Below are 17,563 nucleotides of genomic sequence, written 5' to 3'. Positions count from 1 at the left end.
AAAAAAAAAAAAAAAAAAAACAAAGGAAGGTTTGACCAAAACCCAGAGCTTTGCCAGAGCATCACCAGTTGAGGCAAAGCACCTCTTTAAACCTCCCCAAAAATGACCTCAAGGTATTTTTAGGCCTGAACAGCTCCCGCAGCTAAAGGCTACAAGGGGAGCTCAGGCTTCAGAGCAAGCGTCCTGCCTGAAGGCGGAACCTCTGAGGCTTGACCAATGAGCGCCCGTCGCTATGGTTCTGGCCCCGCCCCTACAGAACTGGTCCCGCCCCCGGCCCGGCATCATCCAAGACTCGGAGCGTACGGGGTTTATTCGTATGTTCGCCAGTGAGCGGTTCTCTTCCTCTGACCTTCTAGTCAGATTTTAGGCTCCCTTGAAATCAAAACCTTGGTTTGACTTAGAGGTCGGTACCTTCGCGGCCTCAGAAGATTGTCTCCTCCACCTTGGTCTCGGTGGCACGTTCCGGAATGTACCACAGGCGAGAGGAGCGACACTTGTGGATCCGTCCGGCATCACAGACCCTGGAGTGGTGTGATGTTCCGGAAGGTGCCAACAGGAGGCCACAAGGCGATGGTGTGACCCCCGCATCGTCGCCTGCCCCAGGTTTGTGGCGGACAGTTACGGAAGGTGAGAAATGCGCCGTTAGGGCGTTGTGGTTCCCCACGGTGGGTCGCGGTGGAGCGTTCCGGAAGGTGCCACTGTGTGCCTTCAGGGGGCGTTTCCTCATCCTCTCCGGTAGCGGCGCGTAGTCCGCCTCGGCTTCCTGTGCGTCACATCCGGCTCCCTCCCCGCCCACCAATGTGTGTCTCAAACCTAAAACCCCTAGGATCTCTACTAGCGGGCTGGGAGAGGGTGAGCGGCTCTGGCCCTTGGCTCTGAACACCTCTCGGTGAAGCTGCTCGGCCCCGAGTCGGCGGCGTGGGAAAGCTGGCTGTCTCTTCCGTGGGCGTGGGCGGAGGCTCTGCATAAACTCCAGTGGCAGCCTCAGACCTGAACCCCATCGGGGACTGGGAGCACCTCGTCCTGGAGTCAGCCCAGGTCAACTTAGGGGCCGTTGGCACCGGGCGCCCAGGTGGCGGGCTTCGCTGGGCTTGGACGCACAGGTAGGGTGGAGACAGTGATGGGCACCGGCGGGATTGCGGGCGGGATGTGACTGCACCAAGCGCCGGGAAGGAAGCGATGTCCAATGACAAGTGCAGGCACCCTGTCATCTGTCGGCGTGTATTGATTTTGCCTCCCGAAACGTGTTATTTTATGCCGTGGAATGGGCGACTGAGCCAGGTCCCGACCTTCAACTTTATTTTAGCCAGCCGGCGGTTTTTCTTCAACTGGTACTTTTCGGGCATAAAACAGATTCATCCTTGAAATACAAAAGAATAAAACAAAAAGCAAAACTGCAGTTTAGAGGTGGGGTCCTCGTTCAGTGTTTGTTTAGTCGTCCACTCATGGGATAAATGTACTCTATTAAAAATAAATTGGAAAATAATTTTTTTTGTGCTTTTTTTTTTTTATTTTAAGACAGGATCTTTACGGGGTACCCCAGTCTGGCCTTAAACTTGTGACCCTCCTGCCTCTCAGTCCTGCAATTATGAGACTGTACTACAAGTATCCCTGGTTGTAGAGCACATTTGAAAGCACAATAAAAGAATTTTAAATAGCAAAAGAAGGCCCATTAAGTGAAGAGATAGGAAGGCTTTTACATTAAAGTGATTCTTTTCCAGTGCAGAAGATGGAGAGGCAGAGAACAACATGAAGGACCTGTCCACAACATGAAGATACTGTGGCTGGTAATGTGGATGCACCCAACTGTTTATATCTTAAATCTGAGCATACCACACCAGTGGTCCTGAAAGTATCCATTCTTCAAAAGTGATAAACAGTATCATAGAGCCACATAGCTGCAGTGTGTTACTCTAGTGAGGAGTGACTTCCTTCAGTACAAATTCTTCACTACTGAGTGGTCTGAGGCTTCCAGTGTCAGTGTTAGAAGCAGGATGGGTTGGACAGATTGTGAGTCCATGCAAGCCCTTTTCTGGGTTATTTCCCTTAGATAAAACTCTCAGGCATGCATGGTATTTGGAGACTTGATACATCGTTTTTCACTAAATAACCACTGACCAACCAGATGTCTTGACTAGGTATTTGGGTACCTCAGTCCTCTGTTTCAGAATTAACATTCCTTATGTCTACCTCTATTCTCCCATTTCCTGCCCCTCCATTTTCTATAGGGGATTAAATCTAGGGCTTTGATGCTAGGTTAACCCTCTACCAATGGGCTACATCCTCCACTAAAAACATGTGTGACTTAACATATATGTGGATGTGGATTGTCAGAAAGTTTCTTTACTTCCTGAGCCATTGCACCAGCTTAGACATTCTCCCCACCCCAACACCAGGAGCAAGGGCTGGTCCCCTCCCACCCCTTTCCCTGGAGCAAGCAGCCCAGACATTCTTAACCTGGGGTCCGTGGAACTAGAATATGGAAAACTATAATGCTGAATGGGATAAAAATGGCATCTTGAGCCAGGCATTGTGGTGTGTGCCTGTGATTTCAGCATTCTGGAGGCTGATACAGGTAAACTGACACATTCAAAGCCAGCCTAGGCTATCCTTTAAGATCCTGTCTCAAAAAAGGGGGTTGTGTGAGACAAGCAGCATCCTGCATGTGGTAACTGTCTTTAGGGCTGAATCTGGCTTCCATTTTCCACAATATTTACTTACTGCTCAATCTGGAATTTCTGACCCTTGATTCTGCAAGATAAACAGGGCTGGCTGTTCTTTGTGCTTAATATTGTTCAGAGCCCTTTCAATCTTCCTTCAGCCTGACATAGGTAACTGCGCGGAAGCTTCTTATATGATCATATGATTATTATCATTTTTAATGTATATAATATTCTGCCTGCACATATGTCTGTGTACTACTTGAGTGCCTGGTACCTCTAGAGGCCAAAAGAGGGTATTAAATTCCCTGGAACTGGAGTTACAGATGTCTGTGAGCTTCTGTGGTTTTGGAATTGAACCTGAGTCGTCTTTTTATTTTTTTATTTTTTTTTTATTTTTGAGACAGGGTTTCTCTGTGTAGAAACCCTGGCTGTCCTGGAACTCACTCTGTAGACCAGGCTGGCCTCCAACTCAGAAATCCACCTGCCTCTGCCTCCCAAATGCTGGGATTAAAGGCGTGCGCCACCACTGCCTGGGGAACTTGAGACTTCTTGAAGAACAGCCTTACCTGTTGAGCTATCTCTTTGGCCTGATATTTTTTTTCTTTCTTTTCTCTCTTTCTTTCTTTCTTTCTTTCTTTCTTTCTTTCTTTCTTTCTTTCTTTCTTTCTTTCCAGACAGGTTCTCTCTGTATAACCCTGGCTGTCCTGGAACTCTATCTATAGACCAGGCTGTCCTTAAACTCATGGAAATCCATCTGCCTCTGCCTCCTGAGTACTGGAATTAAAGCATATGCCACCATACCTTGCCTGATTTTTTTTTTCCTTTTCAATGGTATTGAGATTTGAACCTAGGGCTTCGTGTATGTTAGATAAGTAAGTACTCTACCACTAAACTATACCCTTAAGCTCTTTTACTTTTTGAGACAAAAGTCTCACTCAGTTGCTTATGCTAGTCCTGAACTTGCTTTGTGGCCTAGGCAGACCTTGAATGTGTGATCTTCCTGGATAGCTGGGATTATAGGCCCTTGACTAGTTTGGCCCTTCTTTTATTCTTTTTTGTTATTGTTTTCAAAACAGGGTTAACTGTGTAATCCTGCCTGTCCTAGAACTCACTCTGTAGACCGGGCTCGCCACAAACTCTGCCTCTGCCTTTGCCTGTGTCTCCCAGTTCTGGGGTTAAAGGCCTGTACATTCACCGCTGCCTTTTGAAACCTCAAATTTGAGCTGGGTGGTGGTGGCGCACGCCTTTAATCCCAGCACTTGGGAGGCAGAGGCAGGCGGATCTCTGAGTTCGAGAGTTCGAGGCTAGCCTGGTCTACAGAGTGAGTTCCAGGACAGCCAGGACTACACAGAGAAACCCTGTCTCGAAAAAACCAAAAAAAAAAAAAAAAGAAACCTCAAATTTATCCCCAGTGACACACTTCCTCCAACAAGGCCACACCTCACCACCTGGGGACCAAGCATTCGAATGTTAGAGCTTGTGGGGCTGTTCTTATTCAAAACACCACATTCTTCTCCCTTGCCCTAGGGTTTTATAGCCATATCATAATGCAAAATGCATTCAGGCCAACTTCAAAAGTCCCTATAGTCTTTCAGTCAAGACTTTTTAAAGGTCCAAAATCTCTTTTGCGCCTTAAAACAATTTCTTGACTATGACCCCCTTTAAGGTGAAAATTAAATTATATACTTCCAACATACAGTAGCATAGAATATATATTACATGCCAAAGGGAGGAAAGGGGGCATGATGAGGAAACATTGAAACAAAACAAACTAGCCTGGCAACCTTCAAATTCTGATGATCCACATCTGATGTTTAGGAGTAGGTGGCTTTTTGGCTTTCCTGTTCCTTCCCAACTTCGTTGACTGCAACAGTGTGTCTACGTGTAGGGATGTGCTTGTGAGTACAAGTGCCCTCTGAGGCCAAAGACTTGAGATACCTTGGAACTGGAGTTACAGGTGGTTATGAGCTGTCCAGTGTAGGTGCTTATACTGGCGCTTGAAAGGTCATGTCTAAACAATTAACTTATGGAGTCTGTTTGCATTTACACTGTTAGTTCTGACTAGTGAAGTGGACAGAACACACCATGTGTTTGCGGGGGTGGTTTCTCTCAGCTTCTCCTTGCTTGCCTGCCCTTGACTCATCAAAGATCCTGAAAGATGATTTGAAACTTTTTTCTTCGACCTTCTCTGACTTCACAGCTCGGGATATTGGGTCCCTTGTTTTTGTCTGTTGCTTTCCAGGTAGTAAATCGGCCATTCTACCTTCAGTCTACTCTCCTGGGCAGGAAAGGGTTGTAGTGGAGTGTGAACTGTCTTTTCATCCCAGCACAGGATCTTGCCAGTCCTAGAGCCTAGGAGATTCAGCTACCCAGCAGGTTGTCACTAGAGCCAAAGTGTGGCATTGCTAGTTATGAGGAAGAAGAAAACAGAAAGGTCTGGCATAGCAGCAGTTATGAGGCCTAGAAGAGCAGTGCTGTTCCCATAATGTTCTGGGACACAATACAAGGCTTCTGTGTACTGAGGCATCACAATGGGATCAGGGGACACCAAGATAATGATGAGACTTGGCAGAGCTCTGGGTGGAGAAGGGAACAGACTCTGATGTTGCCCACACTGGGAGCAAGTCAGACTATAAAGTCTCCTAGCTGGGTATCAGGTCCCCTGAACTATAGGTAGATGAGCAAAGTACCTAGGGTGAGGTCTTCACTGGTAGGTAGTGTGTACATTCTTCAGTAAAAATTTTACATAGAGAATATTTTATGTGAGTCAGGCGCATGCAAACATGGAAGTATGAACTAAGGGTGCTGGTGAGGTAGAGATCCTGATATCTAGAAGGGCATGAAGCTAGATGTACAATCCAGAGCTAATCTATAATGTTCCTCAAAAAGAGGAATGGTAGTGGAGAGCTGGCTTAGTGATTAGGAACACTTGTTGCTCTTGTCTCAGTCCTGAGTTTGGTTCCCATCACCCACATGCTGGCTCACACCCTCTGTAACTCCAGTTCTAGGTGGTCATACCCTCTGACTTCTGCAGGTACCAGGCATGTACATGGTGTACAAACAAACATGCAGGCAGAGCACTCTTACACATAAAAAAAGAGGCACCCTATATCTGGTCTTTGCTATTTTGTGGGTTCTTTTTTCCACCCTTTATCCCTCCAGTTCCACCCCCATTACTAGATAGAAGAGAAAGAAGAGAGGAGAGAGAGGTAGAGATCCCCGAATCTATTTTTTTTCTTCTTTGAGCAGGACTACTAACAAACTTCAGCCAACCCCGTTGAACAACCAACAACCACCAACCCTGCCTAGTGTAGCTCTAACATTTATATACCCTATGAAAAGTTCCCAGAATTCCAAATGTCACACAATCACAGAAACTATCTGCAGCTGGCAAAACCATGTCTCTGCTAGAGAATGAGGCAATACATAGTCAGCTGCTGCAGACAGTTCAAAGCAGTCCCTTAACCTCACACCTGGGATTAAAACAAAATCACATCCATATAATATTTCTGTGTTTTTAAAGAAACCAAAATTCCACTGGGCGGTGGTGGCACACGCCTTTAATCCCAGCACTTGGGAGGCAGAGGCAGGCGGATTTCTGAGTTCAAGGCCAGCCTGGTCTACAAAGTGAGCTCCAGGACAACAAGGGCTACACAGAAAAACCCTGTCTTGAAACAACAACAACAACAAAAAAACAAAACAAAAACAAGAAACCAAAATTCCAGAGTTGTCACTACAGTGCCCTTCTTAATTTTTTTTTTATTTTTTATGTGTGTGGGTATTTTGTCTGCATGTGTATATGTGAACCACATATATGCTTGCTTGGTGCCTATGGAAGTCAGAAGCAGGTATTTGCTCCCCTGGAACTGGAGTTACAGATGATTGTAAGGTGCCATGTGGGTACTAGGAATTGGACTAGGTTCTGTGGAAGAACAGCCAGTACTCCAAACCATAGAAGCAGAAACCAAGAAGCCCAAAGGACAGCCCTCTAAGGCTTCTTTAATCATGGTATTGTTTTGTACTTTGTTTTTGTTCTTCTTTGTTTTGTATTTTATTGTTAATCTATTTGTTTCGGTACTGAGGCTCAAACCCCAGGCTTTGTACATAGTAGGCAAGCACTCTATCATGTACATCAACCTGGGGTGAAGTTTTGATGTCTTCTTTGGAAAGAAGGTGACCTTGGTCCTCATGAGATGGAGCAGGTCAAAGATGAAACACAGCTCAAAGCCAGAACTAGGAAAATCCCAATATCTACAGGAGAACAGGATGGTTTGGCTCTGCCTGTGGCCTTAAGAGTGGTAGACATCTCATCTACAGACATTGTAGCACAGGTCTGAGGATCCATGGGCCAAGCTTTAAACTGATACCATTAGCATAGTGTTTGCCTAGAAAGTAGCATAAAATTGGTCCTGAGACCTTGGCAAACCTCAAGCCAGGATAAGGAGTGAAGGGGTGTAGTCTGACATGCTGTCTAGTTCTTTGGCCTGTGTAGTACACCAAAAAAATATGGACCTAGTTGCTATGATCTGTGAATAATAAACCAGCAGAGACCATAAAGAATGTGAAAGAGGAATGAAAGAATAAATTGAGGTCAGGCCAATTTGAAATGGAATCAAGAAGGACTTTCACAAATTAAATATTCAATGTGGTGAATCAGCCCTCCAGTTAGGAACAGGTGGAAGCTCTGGATAAAGTTCAGAGGGTTTCTGTGGAAGGCATGGAGAAATCAGGCATGAAAAATTAGGGTTAGCAGTTCAGGAGGACACTTGGTTCCTTTTATCCGTGGGTGTTTCCTGGTTCCTGAAAAGGCTGAGAAGATGCAAACAATGTCATTAGCGATTAGAGCCTGGTGTGGGCTGAACTGAGCTGAGCCAGTCATGGAAGAACCAACCTGGGAAAAAGGAAGAGGATTGCCTCAGCTTGGTACCTCCTGAGCTCAGTGTAGGCTCCAGGGACTGGTAACTATAATCTCAGTGCTTTAGCAAGATTGAAAACAAAAACCAGGAGAATCTTTGGAAGACAAGATAGAAAATAGAGACAGGAGGACCCTTGGAAGCTTGTGGGCTAACTAACTAGCTCACTTAAGTGGCAAACAAGGTAGAAGGCAGGACCCAAGGTTGTTCTCTGGCCTCCACATATATCTGCACTTCATCTTACACAGTTACAAAAGAATGTAATTTGTTGCCGGGCGGTGGTGGCGCAGGCCTTTAATCCCAGCACTTGGGAGGCAGAGGCAGGCGGATTTCTGAGTTCGAGGCCAGCCTGCTCTACAGAGTGAGTTCCAGGACAGCCAGGGCTACACAGAAGAAACCCTGACTCGCCTGAAAAACCAAAAAAAAAAAAAAAGTAAGATGTTCAAAATTAACAGTGTTGTTTCTTTTCTTAACATTTTAGCCTTTGTTTCCTTACTTTGCTGGAGACCAGCGTGTTGGAGTCAGCATTTATGCAGACCAGGACTGCTGCCTCTTTCTCCAGCTGTGTATCTCTGCCTGAGCAGTTGCTTTGATCCATGTGGTCCATCTTTGAGATTCACTCCTTACAAGTGCCCTCAGCATGTCATCAGCAGCAAAATCCCAACTGCTGGAGGAGACAGCGCCTGGCTGTGAAGAAGAGCCGAAAGGGAAAACACTTCTCACTTGGGGATCTCTTTTTGGTCACCGGAGCGAGAAGATTGTCTTTACCAAAGGTGATGGCAGCCCAGAGGAGAGCCTGCTCACTGTCACCATCACGGAGACTACTGTCATTGAGTCGGACCTGGGCGTCTGGAGTTCAAGGGCTCTCATCTACCTCACGCTGTGGTTCTTTTTCAGCTTCTGTACACTGTTCCTCAACAAGTACATCCTGTCCCTGTTAGAGGGAGAGCCCAGCATGTTAGGTAATGCCTCCTTGCTCAATGTGCACAAATGCTGAGTGACCAGAGGCCACCTGGAGGGAGGGAAAGGGCTAAAGGGACTTACCCAAATGTGCTCCTGGAATGAAGTGTGATATTCAGTGCTCATGTGTAGGAAACTTGTTCTCAGCTTGGCCTCATGCCTCCTCCACAGGTGCTGTGCAGATGCTGTCAACGACATTAATTGGATGTGTTAAAATATTTGTTCCTTGCTGTTTATATCAACACAAAACCCGGCTCTCTTATCCACCCAATTTCATCATGACTATGCTCTTCGTGGGCCTCATGAGGTAAAATGTGTTGATTGTCTTCATTATTTTTCTTTTTAAGATATACAATATCTTTCTAGTTACTAAGTGTGGAAACCCTATTGGAAGCCTTGCTGATTATTGATGTTGAGCGTGTATTCATGGCACAGGATTATAGGACTATACAGTTGTGGGACATCCATTAGTTTTGTGGCCTTTAATGCCACCATGTGCATTCCTGTTGTTTTTGTTTGTTTGTTTTGTTTTGTGTGTTTGAGACAGGGTTTTTCTCTGTAGCCCTGGCTGTCCTGGAACTCACTCTGTAGACCAGGCTGGTCTACAGAACTCAGAACTCAGAAATCCACCTGCCTCTGCCTCCCAAGTGCTGGGATTAAAGGCGTGCGCCACCACTGCCTGGCACCATGTGCATTCCTTCACAGATTCTTTTTGTTTGTTTGTTTGGCTGGTTTTTTTTTTTTTTTTTTTTTTTTCAGAATAATTCTGTATAATAGTTCTGGATGTCCTGGACTCACTTTGTAGACCAGATTGGCCTCAAACTCAAAAGAGATCTGACTGCCTCTGCCTCCTGAGTGCTGGGGTTAAGGGTATGCACTACCATGTCTGGCTCTTTATCAGATTCTTCTCTAGAGTGACCATAAAAAGCAAATCATCTGGGTGTGGTGGTGTACGCCTCTATTGCAGCACCTGGGAGGCAGTGGCAGATGACTCTTTGTATGTGAATTCAAAGCCAGTCTAGTCTAATAGTGAGTTCCAGGACAGCTAGAGCTATATAGTGAGGCCCTGTCCTTAAAACATAAAGTAACTCAATAGTGGTTGGAAGGTGTTTACCATCCTTGAGTGTAATGGTGACACCCTTACCTGGGACTCAACCTCCTGGCTGAGATGAGGGACCAGGTGTGCCCACTGTTCATGACGGTGCACTTAGAGTCTCTGTTGTATAAGTAGAAAAGTCCTTCTCACCGTGTTCTTTTCTTGTTTTGAGGTTTGCAACGGTGGTTTTGGGGCTGGTCAGCCTCAAGAACGTGGCAGTGTCCTTTGCTGAGACAGTGAAGAGCTCAGCTCCCATTTTCACTGTAATCATGTCTCGAATGATTCTGGGGGAGTATACAGGTAAGGCCTCTCCAGGTCCTTCTGTCTGGGCTGGGCCTCCTCATCCTTTTTTCTACCTGTAGTGTTCCTGACTACCCATCATGTGCCGGGTCTTGTTCAGCTTTCCAGAGCTTCTCAGAGCATAGATTAGTGACAGGCCTAGGACTGACAGTACTATTATCACTTGCTCTCACTGCTTGAAAAGTGTCTTTGCCAGTCACATGTCTTCTGCAGTCCTTTGAGTACGTTGTTTATCAAGCCTACCATGTACTGGGGCTGTTGCTATGGGATAATGCAGGGGTCAGAGAAGGATTGTACTTCATGGCTTCCAGCTGGGTGAGGAGGTGAGTAGGAATTGAAAAATGATCATTTGGTCATACCTCCAAGGGCTGATCTTTGATCCAAAGCTGATAAGGCAATGCCCATATTCGGTGATAGGGACTCCCTCTTTAATGGACAGTCAGGTGGCCTCCCCAGTGTAGTTTGTGACTCTTTTGGGGTTTTTTTTTGGAGACAAAAGTTTCTCTGTGTATCCCTGGCTGTCCTGGAACTCGCTCTGTAGACCAGTCTGACCTTGAACTTATAGAGATCAGACTGCCCCTGCCTCCTGAGTGATGGGATCAAAGCCCCATGGATCATCACTGTCTGGGGCTTTGAGACTCTTTTTTTTTTTTTTTTTTTTTTTTAAATATTTATTTATTTTATTGGTGAGTACACTGTAGCTGTCTTCAGACACACCAGAAGAGGGCATCCAATCTCATTACGGATGGTTGTGAGCCACCATGTGGTTGCTGGGATTTGAACTCAGGACCTCTGAAAGAGCAGTCAGTGCTCTTAACCGCTGAGCCATCTCTCCAGCCCGGGCTTTGAGACTCTTTTTTTTTTTTTTTTTTTTTTTTTAAATTTTTATTTATTTATTATATGTAAGTACACTGTAGCTGTCTTCAGACACCCCACAAGAGGGCATCAGATATCATTACAGATGGTTGTTAGCCACCATGTGGTTGCTGGGATTTGAACTCATGACCTCTGGAAGAGCAGTCAGTGCTCTTAACCACTGAGCCATCTCACCAGCCCCAAGGCTTTGAGACTCTTAAGGCAACATTTTTTCCATCCTCCCCAATGCTCAGGAGGTCAGATTTTCTTTAATAATATACAAACTGTTTCTGATTATTTCCTTAGCATGTCAGATACACACCCTATGAACTTCTTAAAAAATTTAAAATTGTATGTGTATAGATGTTTTGCTTTCATGTATATGTGCGTTCTGTGGTGCCTGCTGCCCTAGGGTTTCCTGAAGCTGGATTTACAAATGGTTATGAGCCACCATGTGGGTGTGGGGAATCTTGTCCTTTGCAAGAGCAGCCAGTGCCCTGATCTGCTAGGCTACCTCTTCAGTGCCCCTTCCCTATGAACTCTTTAAAAGTCAGTATATTCCTGGCTAGAAAGATGGCTCAGTGGTTAAGAGCACTTGCTACTTATGTAGAGAACCTGAGTTTAGTTCTCAGGATCCATATTTGAGGCTTGCAACTTACTGTTACTCCAGCTCCAGGAATCCAACACTCTCTTCTGGCTATTGAGATCACCTGCTCACAAGTGACACACATGTACATAGATACATACACATAGACATCAGTCAAAACAAATCTTTAAAAATAAAAATCAGCATATTCAAAATTGTTATATTCAAGCTAGATGGGGCAATTGGTTCAGTGATTAAGAGCACTGGCTGATCTTCCAGAATAATACCCTGGTTCAATTCCTAGCACCCAGAACAATCCGTAACTCCAGTTCCTTGGGATGCTGTGTGATGCCCTCTTCTGGCCTTCAGGGGCACTGCATGCAGGTGGTGTACAGCCATACATGTCTACAGAACACACAAAATGATGGAAAAAAACAAAAAACAACCAAAAGGTGCAGAACAGCTGGGCGGTGGTGGCGGTGCACGCCTTTAATCCCAGCACTTGGGAGGCAGAGGCAGGCTGATTTCTGAGTTCGAGGCCAGCCTGGTCTACAGAGTGAGTTCCAGGACAGCCAGGACTACACAGAGAAACCCTGTCTCGAAAAACAAAAACAAACAAACAAAAAAAGGTGCAGAATAGGGCTGGAGAGATGGCTCAGCAGTTAAGAGCACTGGCTCTTCTTCTTCCAGAGGTCCTGAGTTCAATTCCCAGCAACCACATGGAGCTGATGTCCTCCTCCTCTGGTGTGTTTGAAGAGAACCACATGTACTCACATACATAAAATAAATAAATCTTTTTTTTTTTTTTTTTTTTTGGTTTTTCGAGACAGGGTCTCTCTGTGTAGCCCTGGCTGTAATAAATAAATCTTAAAAACGTTTTTTAAAAGGTGCAGAATATTAGATCAAATAAATATTTTAAAAGTAAGAAATGTCTGGGTTCATATTTGCATTTGCTTATGTTAAATAAAAGACAAGATCAGAATTGGAGCACATATCAATGGTAGAGTACTTGCCTGGTGTGCTGAGGTCCTGGGCTTACACATGCACACAAAGACAACACCTTGGAATGAAGGTTGGCTGCCTAAAGCAGCAGGAGGGAGAAGGGCCAGTTGCCCACAGGATCCTTGTCATGGATGCTTTTAGAACTGCACAATTTTTTTTGGTTATTAGAAACAAGAATCAGAGCTGGAGATATACCTCATAATCAATAAACCATAATCAGAAGATCAAGATCAATTCCCAAAAGCCACAAGAAACACAAAACAAATGAACCTTAACAAGTTATCCATACAAATGTATTATTTCAATCCAAGTATAGTGGTGCATGTCTTTAATCCCAGCTTGAGAAGCAGAGGCAGGTGGATCTCTGTTTCAAGGCCAGCCTGTGCTCCATAGTTTTTGGACATACAAAGCCACACGGTGAGATGCTATCTCAAAACAACAGCAACAAACATTTCAGATGATTCTAAAATCTTCTAAATGATTTGGCTTCTATTATAAGGAACATGCTTCAAGCAACTATTCACTTGTCAAGAACAGTTAGAAAGTGTTAGTGAAGTTTATCAAAAAGGACTCTGTTAGGGAGGCATTGGAAAATGGGTGAGGTATTTTTGTGTTGTTTTTTGTTTGTTTTTCAAGACAGGGTTCTCTCTGTGTCTCCCTGGCTTGTCCTGCAACTCACTCTGTAGACCAGGCTGGCCTCAAACTGAGTTTAAAGGTGTGCACTACCACTGCCTGTGAGGCACTAGGTTTTTTGTTTGTTTGTTTGTTTGCTTGTTTTGTTTTTTAAAGATTTATTTATTGCATGTATGTGAGTATACTGTAGCTGTCTTCAGGTACACCAAAAGAGGGCATTGGATCCCATTACAAATGGTTGTGAACCACCACATGGTTGCTGAAGAAGAGAGTCAGTGCTCTTAAAGTCCTGTGTATAAAGTTGAAAAGGTGCTGAATAGTATCTGACCTCAATTCTGGGAGTAATGTAGGTGGGAAAGGTGATGGCATTGCATTGAATGCATTTTTAATAAAATATTTATTTGTGTGTGTATGTGTGTGAATGTGTGTGTGTGTGAGTGTGCATGTGTATGTGTGTGAGTACATGTGTGTGAATGTGCATGTATGTGTGTATGAGTACGTGTGTGAGAGAGAGGGGGGAGGGAGGGAGGGAGGGAGGGAGGGAGGGAGGGAGAGAGAGAGAGAGAGAGAGAGAGAGCGCGAGCGAGCGCACACATGTGTATGGGTCCCTGCAGAGGCCAGAACAAAGTGTCAGATCCCCTGTTACTGAATCACAGGCAGTGATAAGCCTCAGGTAATCAAACTAGAGTCTTCAGAAAGAGCAGCAAGTAGTCAAAGCAGCTGAGCCATCTCTTTCGTCCCTAAAATTTTTACTAAAATTTAGTATTTTAATCTATTGTGTAGTGTGGTGTTTCGTTTTGTTTTGTTTTTCAAGGCAGGGTTTTTCTGTATATCCCTGGCTGTCCTGCAACTAGCTTTGTAGACCAGGCTGGCCTTGAACTCAGAGACCTGCATGCTTCTGCCTCCCTAGTGCTGGTATTAAAGATGTACACCATAACTGGTTTGGTTTGGTATTTTTTTTGTTTGGTTGGTTGGAGTTTGGTTTGGTTTGGTTTGGTTTTCCTTCTCAATAAGAAATAATCTGGAGGAGCCAGCAGTGTGTGAAGGAGTCTGCTGCCAAGACTGACAGCCTGAGTTTAATCCCCAGGACGTAATAGTGGAAGGAGAAAACTGCCTCCCACAGGTTGTCCTCTAACCTGTACATGTATGCCATCACCTGTGTGCACCCAGACTTATGCACACTTCTATTTTGTTCTTGTCAGGGCTGCTGGTCAACCTGTCCCTCATCCCAGTCATGGGAGGACTGGCATTGTGCACTGCCACGGAAATAAGCTTCAACATCCTGGGGTTTTCAGCTGCATTATCCACCAACATTATGGATTGGTGAGTTACAAAGCACAAGGGTGAAATCATGAAGGAGAGGTTGCCTAAGACATGCTGGTTTTACTTTATCTAGTCCACAGATGTTCATACTCAAGCTAGCTCAGTCTCATTCCTGGGACTCAGAGCCAGGCTCCACTGTCCTGGTTTTTCTCAAGAAGTTAAACAATGACTTCCAGACTAGGTGCATTTTTTTCCAGACCAAGATGGAATTTGATGCTGTGTAGTCCTGATTCTTAAAATGCTAATTAGAGGGACAGTTACACAGTAAACGTAATTGTGATAATCAGTGTGTTAACTAGGTTGGTGTGGCGGTACACATACATGTCATCTCTGTAGGAGAATTGCTGTAGCTCTAGGCTGTCCAGGGATACATAGTGAGATAGTACCTTAAATAACAACAATAACAAAACCACAGTGAAGTTGTTTTCTGACCTTTAAGTGTGCACCATGACATTCATGCACACACTCCACCCAGACACATGCACTGTATGTGTGTGAAAGTGTACGATAAACCCTGTGATTAATACGATAATTCTAAGAAGCGTGTCATTGGCTCATGAAAAATACAAGCTTAACCCTGTATATCACATAGTCAGTCTAAATAAAACCAAGGAAGAAGTTAGAGACCATCTCCAGGCTGTGAAGCCAGGCTACTGGATCCCTTTGTTTCTTCCTGGCTGAGTGATATATCCTAGGGTCAGGACTACAAAGATACGGATACAAATGTAACTCTCAGGCAGAGGCCAGCCGTGTGGCAGGGTCCTGGGGAAAATGTTGGGTTGCTGTTGTCAGTGTTCCAGTCTCACAGTCGGCTGAGGGCCAGATCTCATATTCCAGTCCTGTTCTTTTTACACTTTTTTTTCCTCCCTGTGTAGTTCAGGCTGTCTTTGAACTTGCAATCCCCCTACCACATCTCCTGAGTGTGGAGACAATAGGTGTTAGCCACATCGATTTTATCTGACATGTCGTCTCCATCCATGCCATCACAGAAGTTACCACAAAACCTATTCATTCAGAACTTCTAGTCAGTTTAAGGTTTCTCCTGTTTGTGTTTTTGAGGCAGAGTCTTTCTATTTAGCCCTGATTTTCCTGGAAGTCATTTTGTAGACCAGGCTGGCCTTGAACACAGAGAGATCCACCTGCCTCTGTCTCCTGAGTGCTGGAATTTAAGGCATGTCTAGCCTTTCCTTTTTTGAGAGAAGGAAATGAGCTACCACAAGTCTCTGTAGTTTTGTTATTACTGTTACTGCTGCAGACAACAGCTGACCTTGCAGTCATGAACAGAATTGGAAGTGCTCACCTTAGGAGCGACTCCCTCTGGGCTGGTCTGCAAGGTTTGTGGTTCTCAGGAACCTAACAGAGTTAACCACAAAGAACACTTCATGTGAAAAGTTTCATCATTAGATATTCTGTACAGCCTGATTTTCCTGAATTCCTCTTGATCTTACACACACACACACTGAAACCTTCTGCTCAGAAGCCAATCTGCAGGGAACATGGATCTTTACTTGTTTTCTTACTGCCCTGTTGAGTGAGCCTCTAAAAGGCAAAATCTCTAGATGAATCCTGAACATCTGTAGATGCTCTTGATTCATATTGTTCTGTTGCTTGAGACAGCTTCCTTGGTCACTATTCTGTCAGCGAGAGGCTAGGCAGCTGTGTCAAGTTCCAGTCTCTGAGGTTTGTTTCCTTCCTTCCTTCTTTCCTTCCTTCCTTCCTTCCTTCCTTCCTTCCTTCCTTCCTTCCTTCCTTCCTTCCTTCCTTTCTTTCTTTTTTGAGACAAGTTTCTCTGTGTAGTCCTGGCTGTCTTGGAACTCACTCTGTAGACCTGGCTAGTTTGGAATTCAGAGATCCGCCTGCCTCTACCTCCCAAGTGTACCATCACCTGACTCTGAGGTCACTTTTAGAGCCAGAATTGTTTTATTTTCCCATTGGCTACTTGTGCGTTTTCATTGTACTGTATCTGATCTGGCTTAAAAAATCTGTTGTTTTCCCTTGAGTTGTTTGTCTGCATGAATAGTTTTATTCAATGACATACATGTCCTGGGAGTCCTCATTGGCTTTGGTCCTAATACAGATTTGTGGTAACTTCATTTCAAGCGAGTTATTTTGGTTTTGTTTGCTTGCTTACCTTGCTTATTTTAGTTTAGATTTTCTTTCTTTCTTTTTTGAGATAGGTTCTCTCTACTTAGCCTTGGGTGTCCTGGAACTTACTCTGTAGACCAGGCTGTCTTTGAACACACAGAAGCCTGCCTTCCTCTGCCTCCTGAATGCCAGGATCAAGGGTGTGTCCCATCACTCCTGACTTAGGTTTCTTTTTATTAGAGATGTATGAGTGTTTTGCCTTCATGTATGTTTGTGCATCATATGTGTACCTGATACTCTCAGAGGCCGATCTAGGTCAGAAGAGGATGCAGGATGCCCTGGCACCTGAGTTATAGAACGTGGTGAGCCACCATGTCAGTTCTAGGAACCACCTAGAGGTGGAGGAGTTAACAGTGCTCTTAACACCTTATCTCTCTTTCCAGCCCTTTTGGTGTTTGGAACCAGGTCCTACATGGCCCAGGCTGGCTTCTAACTCATTATATCTCTGAAGATGACCTTGAACTTCTAATACTCTTGCCTCTACTTCCCTTGTGGGGTTTTTCAGAGGGTGCAGATCAAGACCTTCATGGTCCTCTGATGTCTGATATGGCAGGTCATTCAGGTTCTGCATCCTCTATTTACTTGTCAGTAGGGACAATAGGCACAGTTCTATTTCTCAATGAGATGATGCCTGGACACACCTGGTACAGGATTGACCTCCCGCAAGTAAGTGCCAATGGCTGTCTGCCTTTGAAGCCATTGTCTCCAGCTCCTTACTCATTTACCCTTAAATGTTAACATTTTGTCTTTGTTCTAGTTTGCAGAATGTTTTTTCAAAAAAGCTTCTCAGTGGGGACAAATACAGGTTCTCGTAAGTATCCCTAGTAAGAGGATTTCCAGTTTCTATTTTTCTGTCTGGCAGCCATAGTCAAATGGCCGTAGTGTGTGGAGGTGGAGTGGGGAGGGGATGAGACAGCATCTCCCTATGTAGTCCTAGCTGTCCTAGAACTTGCTATATAGTCCAGGCTGGCCTTGAATTCACAAAGATCCTGTGATCTTTGCCTCTGCCTCCCAAGTCCCGTGATCAAAGGTATGCACTACCATGTCCAATATTGAATCTAATTTCATAAGGCCCAGTAGGACTTTT

General features: G+C 44.8%; 1 protein-coding gene across 2 annotated transcripts; it reads left to right on the top strand.

The window, feature by feature from the left end:
• Nucleotides 1-600: 600 nt before the first annotated feature.
• Nucleotides 601-17,291, top strand: LOC114612879 (solute carrier family 35 member E2A). Of its 2 annotated transcripts, none has more exons than XM_028757949.1 (6): nucleotides 601-627; nucleotides 8,058-8,538; nucleotides 8,708-8,843; nucleotides 9,805-9,932; nucleotides 14,211-14,331; nucleotides 17,234-17,291. In XM_028757949.1, exons 2-6 carry the CDS (start codon nucleotides 8,217-8,219, stop codon nucleotides 17,289-17,291), a joined length of 765 nt encoding a protein of 254 aa, XP_028613782.1. In that variant the 5' UTR covers nucleotides 601-627; nucleotides 8,058-8,216. The 2 variants fall into 2 exon arrangements, with proteins under 2 accessions (XP_028613782.1, XP_028613780.1); XM_028757947.1 differs by lacking the exon at nucleotides 601-627 and adding an exon at nucleotides 816-1,103.
• The last annotated feature ends 272 nt before the right edge of the window (nucleotides 17,292-17,563 follow it).

This window comes from Grammomys surdaster, unplaced genomic scaffold, assembly GCF_004785775.1.
Source record: "Grammomys surdaster isolate TR1022 unplaced genomic scaffold, NIH_TR_1.0 126185, whole genome shotgun sequence".
In the NCBI taxonomy this organism is placed as follows: domain Eukaryota; kingdom Metazoa; phylum Chordata; class Mammalia; order Rodentia; family Muridae; genus Grammomys; species Grammomys surdaster.
This window is presented reverse-complemented; position numbering and strand designations above follow the sequence as displayed.